Source organism: Salvia splendens, chromosome 2 (assembly GCF_004379255.2).
Source record: "Salvia splendens isolate huo1 chromosome 2, SspV2, whole genome shotgun sequence".
NCBI lineage: Eukaryota > Viridiplantae > Streptophyta > Magnoliopsida > Lamiales > Lamiaceae > Salvia > Salvia splendens.
In genome coordinates this window covers 9,812,525-9,836,710 of record NC_056033.1, presented here as the reverse complement: position 1 = coordinate 9,836,710, position 24,186 = coordinate 9,812,525, and the positions used below count along the sequence as shown (strand labels likewise).

The 24,186-nt window shown below is 39.4% G+C and overlaps 1 protein-coding gene and 1 pseudogene across 1 annotated transcript; both read left to right on the top strand.

The window, feature by feature from the left end:
* The first annotated feature begins 717 nt into the window (after positions 1 to 717).
* LOC121772092 lies at positions 718 to 1,811 on the top strand. The gene is made up of 4 exons (XM_042169062.1): positions 718 to 892; positions 978 to 1,311; positions 1,398 to 1,498; positions 1,600 to 1,811. The coding sequence occupies exons 1-4, from the start codon at positions 827 to 829 to the stop codon at positions 1,759 to 1,761; spliced, it is 663 nt and encodes a 220-aa protein (XP_042024996.1). The 5' UTR covers positions 718 to 826; the 3' UTR covers positions 1,762 to 1,811.
* Positions 1,812 to 3,282: 1,471 nt separating this feature from the next.
* On the top strand, positions 3,283 to 21,691 carry LOC121773163 (annotated as a pseudogene).
* The last annotated feature ends 2,495 nt before the right edge of the window (positions 21,692 to 24,186 follow it).

The following is a 24,186-nucleotide window of genomic DNA, read 5'->3' as shown; positions in this document are numbered from 1 at the left end:
CTATGGATAATCCCATAAAATGGGAGGTGTTTCTTTTCGGCACATGGAAAAATGAAAAGATAGAGAGATGAAGATGGAATAGTGAAGTAAGTGATAAGAAATGTATTGAATATACCAAAATGATAAAATGACTCCACTATTATGGAATGGAGGGAGTAGTATTTAGTACTCACTCGGTCGGTCCCTCAGTAAGAGTCACATTTTATCATTTCGATCCGTCCTATAATAAGAGTCATATTTTTCTGTTTCAATCTGTCCCACAATAAGAATCATGCACATTTCATTTTTACCATAAATAGTAAGTAGGTCTCACGTTCCATTAACTCACTTCATTTACGTTCTATTTATAAAATCAATATAAAAAAGTGAGGCACATATTCTACTAACTTTTTTAATCCACTATTTTTTACATTTCTTAAAACTCGTATCCACACCAAAAGTGATTCCTATTATGGAACAGAAGGTATAATTATTTTATGATAAATTAAAATTTAATATACAATACCGTTTACTGTAAATATACACTTTCTTGAGACACAATTAAGCCAAATATAATAATATTTTAGGTCATTCAAGTAAATCCAAAATCGGAACGGACGTCCTACCCTAATTAGGTTTCTTAGTACGAAACGAATCGCGTGTATTTATGTAATGCATACCAAGACCTTCCATAACAAAACTATTTTCCTTGTCAATGTCAACAAGAACACACATACCTCTCCCTATATAAACGCATACATACATAACTTTGATAACTCGCAAGAGAAATTCCCCCGTCTTTTTTCTTCTTTCCAAATTCTTTGTTTTCTCGCACGTTTCTTCAGCAATGGAAGACCTTACTTTCGATCCAGAAGCCTACTCCGAATACATGGATGACATTAACTACAGCCAGGTTCTCATTCTCTCATAGTACTACTACTTATTTTATGTATATAAGTTTGCTTTATATAGTCTTACTATTTTATAAATAATTTCAGGGCTTCTATGTAACGCCGGGTAAAGATGGGTCTGTGATCCTGGGAGGCATCAGGCGCGTCGAAGGCGGCGACCGCTACCAAAAGGCAGAAAGCGCTGCCAAGTTTGCGGTGGAGGAGTACAACAACAAGGCTGGGGAACAAGGTTTTCTCAGGTTCATCACAATAGTAAATCTCAACGTGGAGCCCACCGCCGGAGCGCTCTACTACATCACCGCCGCCACGGAGGACGCTGCCGGTGAGATTTGTCTCTATCAGATGCAGATTTGGGAGAAACTCAACACAGGATATCTAGTCCAGATATTCCGCCCTGCCCCATACAGCCTCAAATCATCAGGTAACTCCTTTAATTATCATTAAATTAAATATTTTTGTCGATTAATATGATGAATTAGTTTATAATTGATGGATTTGGTATTGTAGAGAAGCTAGCACACAAAAATTGCTGCCTTGTGATTAATAACTTGGTGCCTTGGATGGATGAAAATTATTTGTACTACAAGTGTTTCAAAGGTGCACGTCAGGTAAATATTGTTCCTTTTTTTTGGTGGCGAAATGTTATAAATAAATTTTTATGTGATCTGTGAATAATTGCATATTCATTAATTTGTGATTAAATTTTCAGATTTTAGGAATCAAGGTATGTCACAGTGCCAGTGGGGAGAATACAAATCATGCGTACATATGGATGAGAAATTCTGCAAAGATGGAACAGATTGCTCACAAGTATGGCGGGAGAAAGATGCCACGCTCTAATGTTTGCTATACTTTTAATTTAAGCAATTAGAATTAACTTGGAGTATTAGATTTTGCTCTTTATATTTAATGTTGTTAGTTTCTATAAACTTTTCATGACATTTATCGAATAATTACTAAATCTTTCCATGTTTAAATTTTGTCCATGTGTATGCCATTTATTTTTTCTACGTGTTGAACTTATTTGCTTTAGTAATTATTTGGCGTTCTCATACTAATAATGCTACGGAATTTCGTGAATCTTACTTAACAATATGTGTAACTTATTTGATAATTGCGTCAAGTTTTAAGAGAGACAGAAAGATTGAAGGATTTATGAAATTTAACAGGATAATATGAAAAGATTGAGATATCATATGGAGTAACATCTAATGACTAATGTTAAATGTATAATGGAATAAAATTAATGTTTCTTGTGTATCAGCTTATCAACACATTAGAATAATTATAATTATAATTGTGTTGATATACTTGTATACATGTCATTATTTTGTTACAATTATTATATTTTGTTGATATTGTTGTATATGTATTAATATACACATGTCATTTTTTTATAATAATATATTTTGTTGATATTGTTTATGTTATCAATGGGAGGTGTTTAGGTTGCGTGTTTTCATCAAATCTTAAATTCGTCAAATATCAATATAGCTATTTAAATATATTAATATAAAATATCAATGTTTGAAGGAAATTGTCGATTTTATATCAAAAATCACGAAAATAAATGAACTTGTTTTTATATGTTGATGATATTTAATTCAATATTTATATTTTGATCAGTTAAATGCTTCCAAAATTACATTGATATGATTTAAATTTAATATGAAACTAAGAGATATATATGAGATTCTATTACTATAACTATTAATTTTATAAACAAGGAAATGCCTATTTTTTTAAAAAAAAGTTATTTAATATTATTATTATTATTATTATTATTATTTAATTACATATTCTTATATAGACATTTATTAATTTTTATTATTTGTTGCTTCTCTTTTTACACCGAACTTCGACTAATATGCTGACAGCCCTCGTTTTTACATTAAATTGCTCTTTTCAAATAATTAAGACTAAATTTATCATAATTCGAATTATTTCCAAGGAGATTCACATCTTATAAGTAAATTCGAAGTATTTGTTGCCAAAATAATTATAGTACTATATGTCATAATTCCAAATTGATTCACGGTAATTCTGATTGACTCCATTGATGAAAGACATGAAGTTCAGATGTCATGTCCACATCTACAGTAGAGAAGAACGACGCACAGGGAGATGAGATCTGGTCTCCGCCGAACAAGAGAAAGATAAACACCATTAACGAAAGAGGAAAAAATTTCATGGCTAGGTAGAAAAGGGAAAATGATTATTAAAAAAAAGAGACGTTGAAACTATGAAGAAAAGGGAAAAAGAATTAAACATATAGCATTTGAGTAAATATACTTAATGAATAAATATAAACTAGTACTACTAATTTATTTATACAAAATTTTGGTAGGTTCTGTTCTTACCGGCTGCATTCTTTGGGGCAACCCATAATAAATACGTATATATATACAGAATTCAGTGTGTGGATTCCGGCGAGAGATTCGGGAGAGACGACGAGCCGCCGCTAGTACCCGCCGCAACCCTACCGACCTAATTACGCTTTTGGATTTGCACCGTTTTTCAATTATCGAAATCATCACCTTTTTGTAAGTTTTTGTCTTTTCTAAATGTACTACTGTGTGCTGATTTGGACCTGCGTATTTTTGTATTTTAATGAAGTGAATTGGTTGTCTTGTCTGGATTCCGATGGCTAATTGAAAAGCCGCACGTGAGTGGCAGCTATATCTTATAATTTGGTGTTGTTTCTGCCGAGTTAGAGTCATTTTGGGAGAGAAGAGGATGGACGTGGTGGCTAGCTGCAAGGTAATCTTAGTCTGATCAGTACTAGTTTATTTGCCTGTAGCATTGTTGTTTCAGTTTTGATATTACTCTGAAGATGCCATGCAAGTCATTGTTAAACTATACCATTTGGTTAGAGGCTTACACTAGGTTGAGTCTATTTGATATTGTACTGCTGTGTGCCACAGACTTGTGTAATCCAGAAACAAGTGGCAATTAATTAAGTGCTTCATGCGATCAGCGTTATTTATGACAACCCCATATTTTGCTAGCCGAGAGGGGCGGAAACCTTGGCTGAAGCTATGTACGACAACCTCATATTTTGCTTTTTGCGCGTGTGTGGAATCTTTTTCTTAGTTCTAGGAATTTTTTTTATTGAAAACCTGCAAGAAGGTCGATGTGCATATACTTGTGGGTACGTCAGAAATGTAGGAGGTGCTAGTGACAGTCCGCATATTAATGGGTGTGTCACAGTGAGACACACACTTGAATATGTGGTTCTTGATGAGTAACAAGGAGAGAATGTTATGTTTTAAGAACCAATTTGCTCTGTCAAGGAGATTGAAAGACATGATATATTTTACCAGTAGCTTGGACTTCAAATAAAGATCACTGCACATGTGTTTGATTAGATCGTATAGGGGTATATTCATTGAATTCATTTTGATTCATATTAATAAGTTATTTAGTTGATGAAGGACAGCTGTGATGGATATTGATGTGTATAAAGTTGTTCTAAACTTGGTGTGTGCTTAAAAACTGATCATATAATGACATAACCCACAACTATATTAAGGTTGTAAATTTGTAATGTATCATACTACAGTTGCTGGGAAGAATTCATATGCATCATAAGGGTCTGTCGATGTAGACTTTGAATTTAAATGTGTAAACAGAGATTAGAGGGAATTCTCATGTTTCTCTGTAATCTTCTTTTGTTTGCTCGTGTTGGTCTTGTTATAATTTAGACTTTAGAAAATGATGCCTTAATGTTTCTCAGCTAGTATGTTTATTATTTAGAGAAAAATCTCTAAATTGTTTTTCACAGGACAAACTAGCATATTTTCGGGGTAAGGAGCTCAAGGATGTCCTTACCCAACTTGGACTTTCTAAGCAGGGAAAGAAACAGGTCAGATGCTTGATATGTAGCTAATTCATGTCATTTCCACAATAAGGAAACTTCCACTCTGTCATAGACTCTTAGTCCCTTCTTTCTTCTGTGTATCTTGCACACTGGAGCCTGAGAGCACCTAGTTGGAAGTTGAACTTAAGACTCTAAAATATCTATCATCTTTGTTGTTCCACAGATGGAAACCTACTTGTATATCGGTGCTACTGTACCTGCATGCTGTAGTTTCCAATTACTCAGAGGCTTGTTGTCTCACAAGTTCTATTTTGTTTGCATAATGAGTACTATGTACTATTACTTTCTAACTATCCCGTCAATGAGTACTTTGTATTGCTTTCTAAATGTTTGGTGGTATTCAATTGTCACATGACCTTGTTGACCGAACATTGACAATTCTCTCTGATGATCGAGGTAGTTGGCTATGTGATCTCTCTGTTACTTTCAAATAACAAATGAATTGAGGATAGCTATCTATATGTTATATCACTTCCTGTCAGAATCACATATAATTTTTAAGCGAACTCCATTTGCATTGGACCAATGAAAGTTATGCATCAAAGTACTGTTGCATTCACATATCTGTTCAAGGATTTTATGCCCCCCATATTAGATCCTTGTGAGAAGACAAGATGATGTAGACGATGGCAAAAGCTCCTGAGAAAGTTGTTGTGCTCTTATGTAAAATGATTTGAAACAATGTTCAAATCTTTATTGCTAGGTAATCATATGAATATGGTATAGTCATTGTTTGGATCAGGGATTAAATAATTAGTCAACCACAGATATATATGCAATAGCATGTCCCTTAATACATATGAAGATACATGAGTAATACTACAACTCGGAACTCTCATGTTTTTCTGATATAATATCTGACAACTATTGAGTATTGATGCAATGGAGTATTTTTGCAACAGTTTCATCAACATGGATGAATGCTATTGGAAAGGACGAAGTGGCAAAGCTCGTTGATGACACATATAGGTCGTTTTAAGAAAAAAAAAATCATTCATTGACTATTGCAGATTTGACATAAATTGCTTTTGTCTACTGTCCTCAATTTTCTTCTATTGCCTGTATACACCATCAAGGAGCAGACTATAATTTCATTTTTCTTCATTCACTTGTTCAAATTTAAGTTCCATTTAGATTTCAGAGCTATATTACTTTTTCCCCATAATAAAAGACATTTAAGTACAACAGAAAAAAGTTGAGGTGGTCGGTTAAAAAAAATGTAAAGTGACTACATGAGGTAAAAACTGCAACTTTGAGATGAACGATTTCCTGGAAAGTAGGGAGGAGCACTCATAGGTTGGACCTAATTTTATGCTGATTATTCTCTTTCTATATTCAGAAAAATGCAAATCTCTGGGGCACCTGACTTGGCATCAAAATCACAAGGCCTTTCAGACGGTGCAAAGGTAAAACTTAAAGATCATATGGATATGACACGCTGTCTCTGTGGAAGCTCATTGCCTACTGATTCAATGATTAAGGTATGTGCAGTTGTGTTCACAACCTCCTTATACTCTGTTCATCTTGATGTATTTGTCGTTCACAACCTCCTTATACTCTGTTCATCTTGATATATGCTCCGGTTCAAGGAAAAATTTAAAAGTTTAACTGTTGATTCAGTTTGACTTGTTATTATTTAGAATTAAGCTCAGAAACCTAGATATAATATATCTAGGATATTAAAAAAAGAAATAATAGTCTCTACGGATTTCTCCATCATGATTCCTTTGAAGTGTTACTAGTTACAGCATTGCATAAGCTTTTTAGTAGCCCACAACATAATTTGTTTATTTTTTTCATTTAATATTAGTGTTTTGTTCATTGTGTCTGTCAGGTGCCTGTGCCTTGCACCAAGGGTCCAATATGCATTTGCACCTTTGAGCGCTTTATTATTGTAAGAATGGGAGTGCTCATTCAGTTGCAAAAAAGGGAAGAAAAAAGCTAAGCTAAAGGCTGATGAAGTGAAGAAGGAAGCTAGAAGAACTAGCCGTTGGAAATAGCAGTTAGTTTGTTAGAATGTAACAGTTAGCTTTGTTGCTTTCTTGATTCTTGTAGTTAGTTAGTTAGTAGCAGTTGCTACTTAGATATAGAGCTTTAAATAGCTCAATACCGATTGTATGTAGGTAGAGTGTATTCATTCAATAAAAGAGTTTTCCAGTTTTCTCTCCAAGATTTCATCTTCTCTACTCTAAGTGTGAGAGTGTGTGTTCTGCATAAGTGTGTGAGTACTTCACATTACAGTGAGTGTGTGTGATCTATTCAAGAGTGTGTAAGCCTTGTGTGTTAATCCTAACAAGTGGCGCCGTCTGTGGGAAAGGTTTGAAGCTGATTTGCAGAAGTTCAAGCAGTTTCAGAGATGGCAGCAAGGCTTGATGCAGAAAAATTCACAGGCAAGAATGACTATGGCCTGTGGAAGATGAAGATGAAGGCGGTTTTGATCCAACAAGGCTTGGCTGCAGTGCTTTCAAAACCTGAGGAAAAGGGAAAGGCTCCAGTGCTTGATGATAAAGCACAAATAAAGATGGAGGAGATGCAGCTCAAGGCACACTCTGCAGTGATTTTGTGCCTTGGAGATAAAGTCTTGAGGGATGTTCAAGAAGCCAAGACTGCGGTGGAGATCTTGGATAAGTTGGATGAAGTTTACTTGGCCAAATCATTGGCTAACCGGCTGTATCTCAAGAAGAGGCTCTATGCCTATAGTTTCTCTGGAGAGAAACCTATCATAGAGCAGTTAGAGGAGTTCAACAAGATCATTGATGATCTGGGCTCTGTGGATGTTAAAATTTCAGATGAAGACAAGGCTATTCTTACATTAAATGCCTTGCCCAGCTCTTATGACCAGTTGAGTGATGCAATCATCTATGGCAGAGATAAGCCTATCACCTATGCAGAAGTCTACTCGGCCCTGATGGCTAAGGAACTCCAGAAGACCACCAGCAGAGGCTCTGCAAGCTCTAATGTTCAAGCTGCAGAGGCCTTGAATGTGAAGAAGTTCAAGAAGCAGAATTTCAAGAAGAAGTTTGAGGGCACAAAACCCTCAAGCTCTGATGCTCAGAAGGAAACCAGAGCATGTTATTGGTGCAAAAAATCAGGGCACTTGAAGAAGGATTGCCATGCGTGGAAGAGAAAACTAGCCTCTGAGGGCCACAACACTTCTGATTGTGTGGAGAGTACTGACCCCCCTGCTCAACTTATGAATATCAGTGATAATGGGATCAGTCACAGGTGGATAATGGACTCAGGGTGCAGCTTCCATATGTGCCCCAACAAATCTTGGTTTCATGATCTTCAGGAAGCATCAGGGACTGTAGTTCTTGGCAATAACCATGTGTGTCAGATCAAAGGGATAGGGAAGGTGAAGCTAAGTTTGCAAGATGGCTCAATGAAGATTCTGACTGGAGTGAGGTTCATTCCAGAGGTGAAAAGGAACCTCATATCACTGGGAATGTTGGAAGAGAAGGGTTTCACCATTGTGATGTGTCAGGGAAAGATGCTTGTGAAATCTGGGAATGCAGTAATGATGGAGGCTGACAGAGAGCATGTGCTTTACTATCTTAATGCAAAGGCAGTTGGTGGAGAGAGCAATGCGGTTTTAGAAGAGCCCTTGAAGCTGTGGCACATGAGGCTGGGCCACCCAGCTGAAGGGACCATGAAAGAACTCATCAAGAAGGGTCTGATTCCTGGAGAATTCAAGAAAATGGATCCATGTGAGCAATGCATACTTGGTAAAGCAAAGAAGGCACCCTATTCAACAGGTACTCACTCATCTACAGTCCCATTAGACTACATACATAGTGATCTCTGGGGCCCTTCACCTGTAAGCTCAATTGGTGGTGGGAAATACTACCTTGCTATTATTGATGACTACACTAGGAAATTGTGGGTGTACATACTGAAAGAAAAGTCAGAAACATTCACAAAATTCAAGATGTGGTGTAAGGAGGTGGAGCTAGAGAAGGGAAGGAGTGTTAAATGCCTAAGAACTGATAATGGCTTAGAGTACTTATCTGCTGAGTTTGACTTGTTTTGCAAAGAGAAGGGTATGAGGAGGCACAGAACTGTTCCTAATAATCCTCAACAAAATGGTGTTGTAGAGAGGATGAATAGGACTATCCTAGAGAGGGTAAGGTGCTTGCTACTCAGTTCTGGTCTGAGCAGCAGATTTTGGGGTGAAGCTGTGTATACAGCAGCCTATCTCATTAACAAATGTCCATCCACTGCTCTAAAGTCTGAAACCCCTGATTACATGTGGTATGGAGCTCATAGTGACTACTCAAAGTACAAGGTGTTTGGGTGTGCAGCCTATGCTCATGCTAGGCAAAGCAAGCTTGAAGCTAGGGCTCTGAAATGTATCTTGCTGGGATATCAGAGGGGTGTTAAGGGGTATAGACTCTGGTGTATTGAGTCTGGTAAACAGAAAGTAATTGTGAGCAGGGATGTGGTGTTCTTGGAGGATCAGATGCCCTACCTGAAAGAGAAGCTGGAATCCAGTGAAGTTGAGGGTGATTTCTTCAAGGTGGAGCCTGTGGGACTTGGCCTAGGAGCAGGTGGAGCTACTGACTCAGAAACTGAGTCTGAAAATGATGATACTCCATCTCAGGAACAAAGGAGTAATGAGCCTACAGCTGATCCTAACAGAGAATATCAGATTGCAAGAGATAGAGGAAGAAGGAAAGCAAAGCCCCCTGAGAAATTTTCTGATGTGGTCTACTATGCTCTTTGTGCTGCAGAGAGTGTTGATGGTGCAGATCCTCTCACCTATAAAGAAGCCATGAGGAGTAAAGATAGAGAAAGGTGGATACAAGCCATGAATGAAGAAATAGAGTCTTTACTCAAGAACAAAACCTGGAGTTTGGTGGACAAATCCAAGCTGAACACAGATGGAAAAGAAAGAAAACTGATCAGCTGCAAGTGGTTGTTTAAAAAGAAGGTGGAGACCACTGACAAAGACAGAATCAGGTTCAAAGCAAGGCTGGTGGCAAGGGGATTTACACAGCAAGAAGGAGTTGACTTCAATGAGGTGTTTGCTCCGGTTGTTAAGCACACATCTATTAGGATTTTGTTGGCTGTGGTGAATCAGCTAGATTGGGAATTGCAGCAGCTTGATGTGAAGACTGTCTTCCTAAATGGTGACCTAGAGGAGACTATCTTCATGGAACAGCCAGATGGCTATGTGAAGATTGGAGAAGAAAGCAAGGTGTGCTTGCTACAAAAGAGTCTTTATGGTCTTAAGCAAAGTCCTAGACAGTGGAACAAGAAGTTTGATGCACAAATTAAGAAGATTGGCTTCATTAGATCAGAGTTTGATGACTGCATCTACATAAAGAAGTCAGGCAGAACCCCTATTGCCTATCTATTACTTTATGTGGATGATATGCTGCTTGCAGGACCTTCTTTGACAGAAATTCAGAAAGTTAAGGAGGATTTGAAGTCTAGCTTTGAGATGAAGGATCTGGGAGAAGCTAGGAAGATCCTAGGCATAAATATTCTGAGGGATAGAGGCTGCAAAAGGCTGTGGATGCTTCAAACTGACTACATTGAAAAGGTCTTGCAGAAATTCAAAATGGAAAATGCAAAACCTGCATCAACCCCACTGTCACAGAGCTTTAGACTATCTAAGGAGCAGGCGCCTAAAACTAAGCAAGAGGCTGAGGAAATGGAGTCTGTCCCCTATGCTAGTGTGGTTGGAAGTGTTATGTACACAATGATATGTACCAGACCAGACCTTGCTCATGCAATTTCAGTGACTAGTAGATACATGGCTGACCCGGGGAAGGAGCATTGGAATGCCCTTAAGTGGATTCTGAGGTACATGAAATCAACCAGTGGCTGGGGAGTTGTTTTCAATAGCTGGGAAGGTGAATCTGAGGAGGTTGTTCAGGGCTACTGTGATGCAGACTTTGCTGCAAACCTAGACAACAGAAAGTCCCAAACAGGCTACCTTTTCACCATGTTTGGAACTGTGATCAGCTGGAAATCAGGTTTACAAAGTGTTGTTGCTCTCTCAACAACAGAATCAGAGTATATGGCTCTCACTGCAGCTGTACAGGAGAGTTTTTGGATCCAGGGAGTGATTTCTGAATTTGGTTTTAACCAAAAGACAATGGTGATTCATTGTGATAGTAGTTCAGCTATTTGCTTGGCTAAACATCAGTTTTTCCATGAGAGGAGCAAGCACATAGACATAAGACTACATTTTATTAGAGATGAGATTGAAAGAGGGAGAGTGAAGGTGGTAAAGATTAGCACCTTGCACAATCCGGCTGATATGCTAACTAAATCTCTAAGTAGAGTTAAGTTTGATCATTGCAAGGAATTGATCAATGTTTGCTGTAAGAACTGAAGTGAGCCCTCAGGTGGAGAATTGTAAGAATGGGAGTGCTCATTCAGTTGCAAAAAAGGGAAGAAAAAAGCTAAGCTAAAGGCTGATGAAGTGAAGAAGGAAGCTAGAAGAACTAGCCGTTGGAAATAGCAGTTAGTTTGTTAGAATGTAACAATTAGCTTTGTTGCTTTCTTGATTCTTGTAGTTAGTTAGTTAGTAGCAGTTGCTACTTGGATATAGATCTTTAAATAGCTCAATACCGATTGTATGTAGGTAGAGTGTATTCATTCAATAAAAGAGTTTTCCAGTTTTCTCTCCAAGATTTCATCTTCTCTACTCTAAGTGTGAGAGTGTGTGTTCTGCATAAGTGTGTGAGTACTTCACATTACAGTGAGTGTGTGTGATCTATTCAAGAGTGTGTAAGCCTTGTGTGTTAATCCTAACAATTATGTTTACTTGTCATCTGATATGAGTTTCTGGATGTATCTGTGACCAATCTAAATAATATTTTATGTACATAATGGTGCAGTGTGAGGATCCAAGGTGTAGTGTTTGGCAACATATAGCATGTGTGGTTATTCCCGAGAAACCAATGGATGGTGTTCTACTTAGTCCACCAAAGACCTTTTACTGTGAATTATGTAGGCTGAGTCGAGCAGACCCGTGAGTAAAAATATGCCACCTTGTCTTTCCTCATAAATCATGGGACTGGCTTCTTTTTTTACCTTTACTGGGCATTCCTTACATGTTATGAGTTGATTGCTATTATTAGAGCTGATTCTCAAAGGCTTTATATTCACCATCTGACGAGTGGCGACCTTATTATTTGTTAACCTATTTTTTACTTTCTACATTTATTTTGTTTGAGCAGTCGATGAAGATTGTGCCATTTCTATAAGTACGCCTTTACGTACTTCCTTCATGATCTGCCTGTGTTTGTTCTTTATATTGACTGCAGTAATTTGTAAATAGTTATGTAGTTGCTTGTCACAATCTGAGGTTTAAGTTCTCCATGGTCACTCTTTTGGATACCATTTAATGAACTGAACATAAAATAAAAAAATTAGCAGATACTTGTAGAATTCTTAAGATAGTTTGGTTGTATGTTTGTTCTTGCATGGAATTTATATCTTGTGCATGTTAATGGTGTAACAAGCAGCTTCTTGTCTTACATCCTGTAATCTAGTAAAAGTTTCCAACTTTTCTCCTATTCTGAGAATTTTCTAGGGTCATGTCAATGTATTTTCAATCAGCTAAAAGTATATGCTAATTATCTAACTTGCCTTTTAGATTATGGGGATCTCTCATATCTCATTACATAATTAAGAGCTTGCCTAATGTTGGAAACTTGTTTGTTTTATTATGAGATAGGCAGCTGGTCCTTCAATTATAAACAGCTTAACCAAGATACATGCCCTATACAGCTATACTGCATTTAAACTTGATACTGCATGATATACTTGCTTACTTTTGTACTTGGAATGAATCCAGAAGAATGATGCCTTATATTCATCATTGTGTTGAAATATGCAGTTTCTTGGTGTCAATTGCAAATCCTCTTTGTCCTATGAAATTGAATATCACAAGTGTTTCTGCAGATGGGTATGTCATTGAATTTTCCATCTTTTTGTTAATGTTATGCTTAGCACACAAGGCTCACACACACTAGAGTATATCACACACACTCACAGCAATATGATAACTCTCTCTATTGGCAGAGAACACACACACTCACACTTAGAGTAGTGAAGGAGATGATTTCTTGGAGAAAACTGATTCTCTTTATTGAATGAATTCTATATTCTACATACAACCGAGATTGAGCTATTTAAAGCTCTTACAATCAAGTAGCAACTGCTACTAACTAACTACAACAAGAATCAAGAAAGCTAGAAGTGTAACTGCTACATCTTAACAAACTAACTGCTATCCCAACGGCTAGTTCTTCTAGGCTCCTCCTTCAATTCATCAGCCTTTTACTTCACTTCTTTCTTTTCTTCTTGCAACTGAGTGAGCACTCTACTTCTTACAATTCTCCACCTGAGGGCTCACCTCAGTTCCTAAAGCAAACATTGATCAAATTCTTACAATGATCAAACTTATCTCTACTCAGAGATTTAGTGAGCATATCTGCTGGATTGTGCAAGGTGTTAATCTTTATCACCTTCACTCTCCCCCTTTCAATCTCATCTCTAATAAAATGCAGCCTTATGTCTATGTGCTTGCTCCTTTCATGGAAAAACTGATGTTTAGCCTAGCACATAGCTGAGCTGCTGTCACAATGAATCACCATTGTCCTTTGGTCAAAACCAAAATCTGAAATCACACCTTGTATCCAAAAACTCTCCTGTACTGCTGCAGTGAGAGCTATATATTCAGATTCTGTTGTTGAAAGAGCAACAACACTTTGTAGACCTGACTTCCAGCTGATCACAGTTCCAAACATTGTAAACAAGTAGCCTGTTTGGGACTTCCTGTTGTCCAGGTTTGCAGCATAGTCTGCATCACAATAACCCTGCACAACCTCCTCAGATTTACCTTCCCAGTTAGTGAAAACCAACCCCCAGTCACTGGTGTGTTTCATGTACCTCAGAATCCATCTCAGAGCATTCCAATGCTCCTTCCCCGGGTCAGCCATGTATCTGCTAGTTACTGATATAGCATGTGCAAGATCTGGGCTGGTACAGATCATAGTGTACATAACACTTCCAACCACACTAGCATAAGGGATAGACTCCATCTCCTCAGCCTCTTGTTTAGTTTTAGGAGCCTGCTCCTTAGATAGCCTAAAGCTCTGAGACAATGGAGTTGATGCAGACTTGGCATTCTCCATCTTGAATTTCTGCAAAACTTTTTCAATATAATCAGTTTGCAGCATCTACAGCTTCTTGCAGCCTCTGTCTCTCAGAATATTTATGCCTAGGATCTTCCTTGCTTATCCTAGATCCTTCATTTCAAAACTTGACTTCAGATCTTCCTTAACTCTCTGAATTTTTGTCATAGAAGGCCCTGCAAGTAGCATATCATCCACATAGAGTAATAGGTAGGCAATAGGAGTCTTGCATGCCTTCTTTATGTAAATGCAATCATCATACTCTGACTTGGTGAAGCATATCATCCACATAGAGTAATAGGTAGGCAATAGGAGTCTTGCATGTCTTCTTTATGTAAATGCAATCATCATACTCTGACTTGGTGAAGCCAATCCTCTTCATCTGTGCATCAAATTTTTTATTCCACTGTCTGGGGCTTTGCTTAAGCCCATAAAGACTTTTCTGTAACAGACACACCTTACCTTCTTCTTCAATCTTCACATAGCCCTCTGGCTGTTCCATGAAGATAGTCTCTTCTAGGTCTCCATTTAGGAAAGCAGTCTTCACATCAAGCTGCTGTAGTTCCCAATTTAGCTGGTTCACTACTGCCAACAAGATCCTAATTGAAGTGTGCTTGACAACTGGAGCAAACACTTCATTAAAATCAATTCCCTCTTGCTGTGTAAAACCCCTAGCCACCAGCCTTGCCTTGAATCTGATTCTATCTTTATCAGTGGTCTCCACCTTCTTTTTAAACAACCACTTGCAACTGATCAGCCTCCTTTCCTTTCCATCTATATTCAACTTGGATTTGTCCACCAAAATCCAAGTTTTGTTCTTGAGTAAAGACTCTATTTCTTCATTCATTGCTTCTATCCATCTTTCTCTGTCTTTACTTCTCATGGCCTCTTTGTAGGTGAGAGGATCTGCAATATCAATACTCTCAGCAGCACAAAGTGCATAGTAGACCACATCAGAAAATTTTTCTGGAGGCTTTGCTTTTCTCCTCCCCCTATCTCTTGCAATCTGGTACTCTCTAGTAGGATCTGCTGTAGGCTCGTCATTCCTTCTACCCTGAGCTGGAGCACCACCACTCTCTGGATCAGACTCACTCTCTGAGTCGGTAGCTCCACCTGCTCCTAGGCCAAGCCCCATAGGCTCCACCTTGAATAGATCACTCTCAACTTCACTGGAGTCCAGCTTCTCTTTCAAGTAGGGCATCTGATCCTCCAAAAACACCACATCCCTGCTCACCACCACCTTCTGCCTACCAGGCTCAATACACCAGAGCCTATACCCCTTTACTCCTCTCTGATATCCCAGCAATATACATTTCAGAGCCCTAGCTTCAAGCTTACTTTGCCTAGCATGAGCATAGGCTGCACACCCAAACACCTTGTATTTTGAGTAGTCACTATGGGCTCCATACCACATGTAATCAGGAGTCTCAGATTTAAGGGCAGTAGATGGACATTTATTGATGAGATAGGCTGCTGTATACACAGCCTCACCCCAAAATCTGCTGCTCAGACCAGACCCGAGTAGTAAGCACCTTACCCTTTCTAGAATAGTCCTATTCATCTTCTCCACAACTCCATTTTGCTGAGGATTACAAGGAACAGTCCTGTGCCTCTTCATACCCTTCTCTTTGCAAAACATATCAAATTCAGCAGATAAGAATTCTAAGCCATTGTTAGTTCTCAAGCATTTAACACTCCTTCCCTTCTCTAGCTCCACCTCCTTACACCATATCTTGAACTTTGTGAGTGTTTCTGACTTTTCTTTAAGGATATATACCCACAACTTTCTAGTATAATCATCAATGATAGCTAGATAATACTTTCCTCCACCAATTGAACACACAGGTGAAGGCCCCCAAAGATCACTGTGTATATAGTCTAAAGGGGTTGTAGATGAGTGAATACCTGTAGGATAGGGTGCCTTCTTTGCCCTTCCAAGTATACACTGCTCACAGGGGTCCATCTTGTTGAAATCTCCAGAGATTAGGGCGGCGCCCTTTTTGATGAGTTCTTTCATGCTTCCTCCTGCAGGATGGCCCAGCCTCTTGTGCCATAGCATTAGGGAGTCCTCTGACACTGCATTACTCTCCCCATTTACAGACTTGGCATTTAGATAGTAGAGAATGTGCTCTCTTTCAGCCTCCATCATTACTGCATCTCCAGATTTTACAAACAACTTTCCCTGACTCATCAGTATGGTGAACCCCCTTTGCTCCAGCATTCCCAATGAAATGAGATTCCTCTTCACTTCTGGAATATACCTCACTCCAGTTAGGATCTTTATAGAGCCATCTTGTAGGCTTAGCTTCACCTTCCCTATCCCTCTTATCTGACAAACATGGTTGTTACCCAGCACCACAGTACCTGATGCTTCTTGAAGGTCATGAAACCAGCTTCTATTGGGGCACATATGGAAGCTGCACCCCGAGTCCATAATCCACCTGTGACTGACCCCATTGTCACTAATATTCATGAGTTGGGCTGGGGGATCAGTACTCTCCACACAATCAGATTGGTTGTGGCCCTCAGAGGCTAGCTTTCTCTTCCATGCATGACAATCTTTCTTCAAGTGTCCAGGTTTCTTGCACCAATAGCATGCCCTGGTTTCCTTCTGAGCATCAGTGCTTGAGGGTTTTGAGCCCTCAAACTTCTTCTTGAAATTCGGCTTCTTAAATTTCTTAACAATCAAGGCCTCTGCAGCTTGAACATTGGAGCCTGCAGAGCCTCTGCTGGTAGTCTTCTGGAGTTCTTTGGCCATCAAGGCTGAGTAGACCTCTGCATAGGTGATAGGCTTATCTCTTCCATAGATAATTGCATCATTTAACTGGTCATAGGAGCTAGGCAAGGCATTCAATGTGAGAATAGCCTTGTCTTCATCTGAAATCTTGACATCCACTGAGCCAAGATCATCAATGATCTTGTTGAATTCCTCTAACTGCTCTATGATAGATTTATCCCCAGAAAAGCTATAGGCATAGAGCCTCTTCTTGAGATAGAGCCGGTTAGCCAAAGATTTGGCCAAGTAAACTTCATCCAACTTGTCCAAGATCTCTACTGCAGTCTTGGCTTTTTGAACATTCCTCAAGACTTTGTCTCCAAGGCACAAGATCACTGCGGAGTGTGCCTTGAGCTGCATTTCCTCCATCTTTATCTGTGCTTTATCATCAAGCACTGGAGCCTTTCCCTTTTCTTCAGGTTTTGAAAGGACTGCAGCCAAACATTGTTGTATCAGAACCGCCTTCATCTTCATCTTCCACAGGCCATAATCATTCTTGTCTGTGAATTTTTCTGCATCAAGCCTTGCTGCCATCTCTGAAACCGTTTGATCTTCTGCAAACCAGCTTCAATCTTCCCACAGACGGCGCCACTTGTTATGCTTAGCACACAAGGCTCACACACACTAGAGTATATCACACACACTCACAGCAATATGATAACTCTCTCTATTTGCAGAGAACACACACACTCACACTTAGAGTAGTGAAGGAGATGATTTCTTGGAGAAAACTGATTCTCTTTATTGAATGAATTCTATATTCTACATACAACCAAGATTGAGCTATTTAAAGCTCTTACAATCAAGTAGCAACTGCTACTAACTAACTACAACAAGAATCAAGAAAGCAAGAAGTGTAACTGCTACATCTTAACAAACTAACTGCTATCCCAACGGCTAGTTCTTCTAGACTCCTTCAATTCATCAGCCTTTTACTTCACTTCTTTCTTTTCTTCTTGCAACTGAGTGAGCACTCTACTTCTTACAGTTAACATTCTGAACCTTAGCAATATGTTTCCCTCTACTTCCTGAACCTGAGCATATTTGTAATTTGAGTGCTCTGAAGACGATATGCATCTAGTCTTTCAATCTAGTATGTCTGATGGGAAACTATATACTTCGTTCTAGCTTTTCAATGTCTCAGCCATTTGTTTGTTTCTGATGCATGTGCGATATGAATGCAAATGCACTATGCAATGGCTGGTCCGAGTCTTGAAATGCATAAAGTACATTTAATTCTAGACTTCTAGTTAAAATTCAAAATTTGTTGCCTTGTGTTGTGGTCTGGTTGAACCTTTCCTCACGCACTGTTGCACACTATTGATCAATCCATACTTTTTGTAGTGGGACGGACTATAAATGCTGGAAATTTGTGTTATCTGCCAAGATGCTTATCATTTTACTTCCAATTTGTTGATTCTGATGTTTTCTTGTTTATGTATCTTCCATTGAGTTGTTTTAATTAGTGGCTGCATATATGCACATTTGGGGTGTGCAGCTCTAATCCTTGTCTGAGCATTGAGAAAACGTTTAAACTAACAAGGGCAGACAAGGACTTGTTGTTGAAACAAGAACACGATGTTCAGGTTGGTGATCACTTGATGTTATAGGAAAATCATCTGTCTTGCTATATTAGAATATACTAATCTTTACATGATTATGATAATTTCCACCCAGGCATGGTGTATGTTACTCAATGATAAGGTCACATATAGAATGCAGTGGCCGCAATATGCCGATCTGCAAGTGAATGGTATGATATCCACTTAGATTGCTTAATTTTGTGAGTCTATTAGATGTAGAAGCTCACTTCTTCTCCAACTTCACCAAAATCATTTCGAATTTGTTCTTTAGCTGCTGCTAATATAGAGAAGATGCTCATCTGATGCTAATTTGTTATTGTGCTTTTAGTACATTTCCAAATCAGGACTTGCCTGTTCATCCATGTGCATAGTATAATACTAAAACCCTCTTTGGGAGGAGGGTTGGTAGCATACATTTTGATTTTTGTGTACGCATTCCATTTTCTCTTTTGTTCTCTTTGACGTGAACGATAGAGGACATAGTGCTGCCCTTGCTCACATGTAGAACATTTTTGTCTTATTAACTAACCTTATAGGTGTACCAGTATGGGCAATAAATAGACCCGGTTCTCAACTTCTTGGAGCAAATGGTCGAGATGATGGGCCTATTGTGAGTTGTCTCTTTAAATTGGCATTTATTTCTATGTATCGAATTAGAAAACCATTCATTGATAAGGAGTGACGTTTCTTTTATGGGGAAGCATGTCTTGTTTGCTGCAGTCCCTCTTATACATTTTAGTATGCACCTCTTTACGTGGCAACATCCAATAGTTTGCATGAAGTGATGACTTTTTGGTGGTTAGTTCCCAGATAAAGTAGGAAAATGATCTTTTTTGCTGTAATTTATATGATCATATATTCTAATGCTTGGTATGGATCAACTACGTGGACCTTGTTTTTCCAGTTTTCTCTATCAAGGATTATTAAACCAGATGATATAAATGATTTTTTTTCTAATGGTGGATGTATACAATAATCCTGTATTGGAACTTGGAGGCATCCTAGACATATGCATATGGGCAATTAACATATCTACAATTGTTTTCATTTCTTTCCTCTGCTACCAAATCGTTCATTCTCTGTAGATGCCCCCTCCCTTCCCCTTTTAGGTTTTCCCTTTTTGGGCCTTTCTTATTGGGTGGAGCGGGGGGTTTATGGGGGAAATCATTAACTCAAATATGTCACTCTCGTTCAATCATGTTTGACTAGATATTCAATGTTGTTTTTTATTTTACATATACCTTAGTGTATGCATTTCTTGCTGTTTTGTCAGATTACAACCTACACAAGCGACGGAATTAATAAGATTTCCTTAACAGGATCTGATGCTCGCATTTTCTGCGTGGGAGTTAGAATTGTAAAGAGAAGGACTTTGCATCAGGTCAAATGGTCCTCCTACATGTTTATTTTGGCATATAATTTGAAATGTTCTCTGGATGTATATTCATGTGGTTTGTTAAACTTGGGTATCTTAGTTGGCTCAAAAATTAAATAATGCACTGATAATATATTACTATTATATTCTGAACCATGCTGTATGCACTTGATCCCTCCATGTTTCATAGGACAAGACTTTCTAGTGCATTCATGGCCCTTTTGTATTTCTCTCGGCCGTGCATCTATAAGTTGAAGTATATAGCATGGCGCCATTGTAATTGTGTCAGGTGTCATTAAACATCATTATTTTGTATGTGGGGTTTGGCGTAATTTTTCTGTGTTTGTGGGTACCAAACTCATTATTGATGTTTAATTTGTATAATCATCGTTTCTTTGCTCGCCAAAATGTTCATTTTCAGTTTGATGATTAGGTTATCTCCTTGAATTTTCCATTTAAAGAAATGATGGACTCGGTCTTGGTTTCTGTTGTACCGTAATACAGAAGTTTGTGAAACCTATTGGCAGTGTACATTTGTTTCAGTTTTTATTAACCTGGAGTGGACTTAACAGTGAACTTCTGCCATCTTATTTTTAGATTCTTAATTTGATCCCGAAAGAGGATGAAGGTGAGCGTTTAGAGGATGCGCTAGTTCGTGTTCGTAAATGTGTTGGCGGGGGACCTGCCGCAGAAAATGCTGATAGTGACAGTGATATTGAAGTTGTTGCTGATTTTGTTCCTGTCAATCTCTGCTGTCCTGTGAGTAGTCTTATCATAAATACTTGCAAAGTTGGGAATGATTTGAAAGAGAATAAGATGTCTCTCTTGTCTACTTCTCATGAGCCGATCTAAGGAGTCTCCTATTGATTCATTTTGTTAGCCGTGAGCATAGTATATTTCCGTAATTTTACGAAAATCTTTGGTTTACTTAACGTCTAAATCTGTAGTTGTAAAACCCCTCTATCTATTTTTAAAACATCTGTGTATGGGTTCCTATATATTTACTTTTATTATTGAAGTTCATCGTATGCCATGTTTTGTGTTTGTATGAGTGAGATTGTAGCATAGTCAATGTTATGAATTTGCCATCATGAATCAGCATTTCTGCTTGATGCAACCTTGTTTCTTTGTTTAAGGTTGCTATTGTGGTGCAATTATGATGAAACTGATTAGCCTCTATACTCTTATGATTGAATTCTTTAGATGATTGGTATGAGAATGAAGATCGCTGGAAGGTTTAAGCCTTGTGCTCACATGGGCTGTTTTGATCTGGAAGTATTTGTGGAGATGAACCAACACTCCAGGAAGGTAAATTGATTTATTTACTCCATATCTTAAATGGATGTTCTTGGCTTTTTGCTGTGAATAAGTTGTATATTATTTGTTAACTGATAACTTATATTTAAGACCTTCCTCAGCATTGTTTTTATTGTTCTTGAATGCTGTTTGAGAATGCAGTGGCAATGTCTCTGAAGAACTATTCTTGGGAGAATATCATCATAGATCCTTATTTCAATCGGATATCACACAAGGTACTTGTGTCTTGTGGTATTATATCTTCTGCCATTCTTGGTTGATATCACACTCCCTTCATTATGTATTACAGATGCGGGATGCTGGAGAAGATGGGGCAGAGATTGAGGTAAAGCCTGACGGCTCTTGGCGTGCTAAGGCAGATGGAGATCGTAGAGGTCTTGGGGAGCTTGGGCTGTGGCATTTGTATGACGGTTCCATCTGTTCATCAACTGAAGCAGAATCAAAGCCAAAAGTAGAACCTAAACCAGCTAAACATGAGAATGGTTCTGATGGTCATGGTGCTCTAAAAATAGGGATTAGAAGGAACCAGAATGGTTGCTGGGAAGTTAATAAAGCTAATAATTCACGAGGTGTCTCACCTGCAAATAGACTTAAAGAAAACTTGAAGTAAAATGGTGAAATTATAATTCCTATGAGCAGTAGTGCCACTAGTAGCAACAGAGATGGTGAAGATGGCAGTGTTAATCTGGATGATGAGGGACTTTTCTGCTGTTAATGGTACTGAATATGAGTCCATGCCCCTGAGTGTTGAACCACCACATGGATTCAATGATCCAATTACTGCTACTCCTGGTGTGGATGCAGAAGTAATTGTCCTTAGTGATTCTGATGAAGAAACTGAACCACTAATGACGTTGAAGGATGTTTACAGTGGAGCAGATGCTAGTAGCATTCGGTTTCCAGTTCCACAGCATGGGATTCCTGATTCTAATTATGAAAATCCTGCTGTTAGCAATGGCCCCCCGCTCCAAATACCTACAAGGCCTTCTGATGCTTCAGCTGTGCAGACTGGTTTGAGAGACAATCCTGATGTATCTATCAAATGGTATTCATACTGAGGACTGGAGATTTATCAGGCTTGGTAATGGTGGCAGAGGGGGTTGGGGTGAACGCACAGCTGCAAATGGCTTAGGTTCAGCCAATCAAGTACATCTGAAAGATAGTAACTTGGAAATGTTAGCAGATCATGGTAACACTACTACTGCTACGTTATTTCTGAATCCCGTACCCCCAAAATGGATTAAAAGATAAGTAGTTTTAGGTTTGATCTATTATTTAATTATCAGCAAATTGAATATTCATTTAAGAGATGAGTTGTTTCAACCATGTGTGATGGGGTACGAACTAAACCCTAATGGCAAGCCCAATAACAGTGACGGCCCATCAGCCCAGAGCCCAAGAAAGAGTATCTGTTCGGCACCAAAGAGTTCGGCACGACCAAAGAGTTCGGACTCAGCCTACAGCTCGGTAAAAGCCGACCAGTCAAGCTCTCCTCTCAGATCGGCAAGAGCTGATCGGTAAAGTCCAGCAGTTCGGTCTCAGCATTCGACCGAACTAGGAGTTAGTGGACTCATGAAAGGCCTCCACGACCTCCGCTATACCCACGATCTATTTAGTGGTACGAAGCAGTTATTGAGCAGTTATTGCTCACCCACGATCTTGTTAGTGGGGCTGCAAACCACGACCTTAGTTCAATGTATAAATAGAACTTAGATCAGATAGAAAAGGGTTAAGCTCTCTAGAGATAAAATACCATATAGCAAGTCTGTGTTGTAAGCTGTAATCCCAGATCAAGCAATACAATCTTGCCCTCCCTTCTTCCCGTGGACGTAGATTTACTTCAGTAAATCGAACCACGTAAATTCTTTGTGTCGTAATCTTCATTCTCTACCAGCATTTACTAACATCAGAAATTCGCGGATCCATCACTGGCGCCGTCTGTGGGAAGAGAGAACAAAATTTGTGATAAAGCGAATTTTTGATCCATTTTTTCCACCCAAAAAATGCATACCAGATCGCAGAGTACCCGTATTCCTGCCCGTGAGAACCAGGAGGAAGCCAATCCATCCCACAGGTCTGGAAAACAGCCTAGGGATAAATCCACCACCAGTTCTCATGGCGAAGGAACAAGCCGCTCCAAAAATCGTCCCACTGAATCTTCCCAGCAGCCCGATTTGAATGAGGCTGTCAAGCAGTTTTTGGAGGCGAAGCAGGAGGAATTCTTAACCTTCCTGCGAAAAAGCCAAAAGCAGCCGGAGACGAAAACGGCGGATTCTCCTTCTCCCTCCGCACAAGAAAGTCACTACCGCAGTAGTGTCGCATCTCCCAGGAGAAAGAATCCCCGTCCCCCACATGTTCCAGTTCCTCCTCGGTACCGGAATCACAGGAGAACTCAATCTCCTCCATACCGACGAGATATCGGATTCGCCGTGTACGGAGCACTGAAGACTCCGTTCTCGGACGACATCACCCGAACTCCCCTACCACAGAACTACCGAACTCCGTCGATGACTTACGACGGGCTTGTGGACCCTCACGATTTCTTGGGGCGCTATCAATATAACATGGCGAACCAGGGTCTCAACGAGGTCCACATGTGCAAGCTGTTTCCCGAGCTGCTCATCGGGAACGCGAGAAGGTGGTTCGATAGCCTCCCCCAGGGCAGCATCAGATCTTACCGAGATCTAATGGATGCCTTCCACAGGAGGTTTTTTCAGAAAGCGGAAGCCCGAATCACTTCGGCTCAGCTGCTTTCCATTCGTCAAGGTCGCGACGAAAAAATCAGCGACTTTATGACAAGATTCCACAAGGAATGCCTGCAAGTAGACGATCTCAACGATCTGCTTGTCATCTCGGCATTCCAAAATGGAATCCTGCCCGGAGCTCTCTACAGGAAGCTCGTTGAGTGCGGTCCGCAGACAGCTCAGGAAATGTGGGACATTGCGGACCAGTACTCCCGGGCCGATGAGGCAGACCGTCGCAAACGGTCGTTAGACAGCTCATCGACCCGAGGAGACAGAAGGAAGCCCGATCATAGCGATCAGGGGCATCCTCGCCGGACTCCATTTGAAAGAATTCAAAGGGCTCCGGTGCAAGACAGATTGGGACCTCGTCTCAATCCCGAGAAGCCGCCCGCTCAGTTCGTACCGCTGAACAAGCCGAGAGCGGAAATTTTCGAACTGCACTCTGACCTATTCGAAAAGCCAAAGC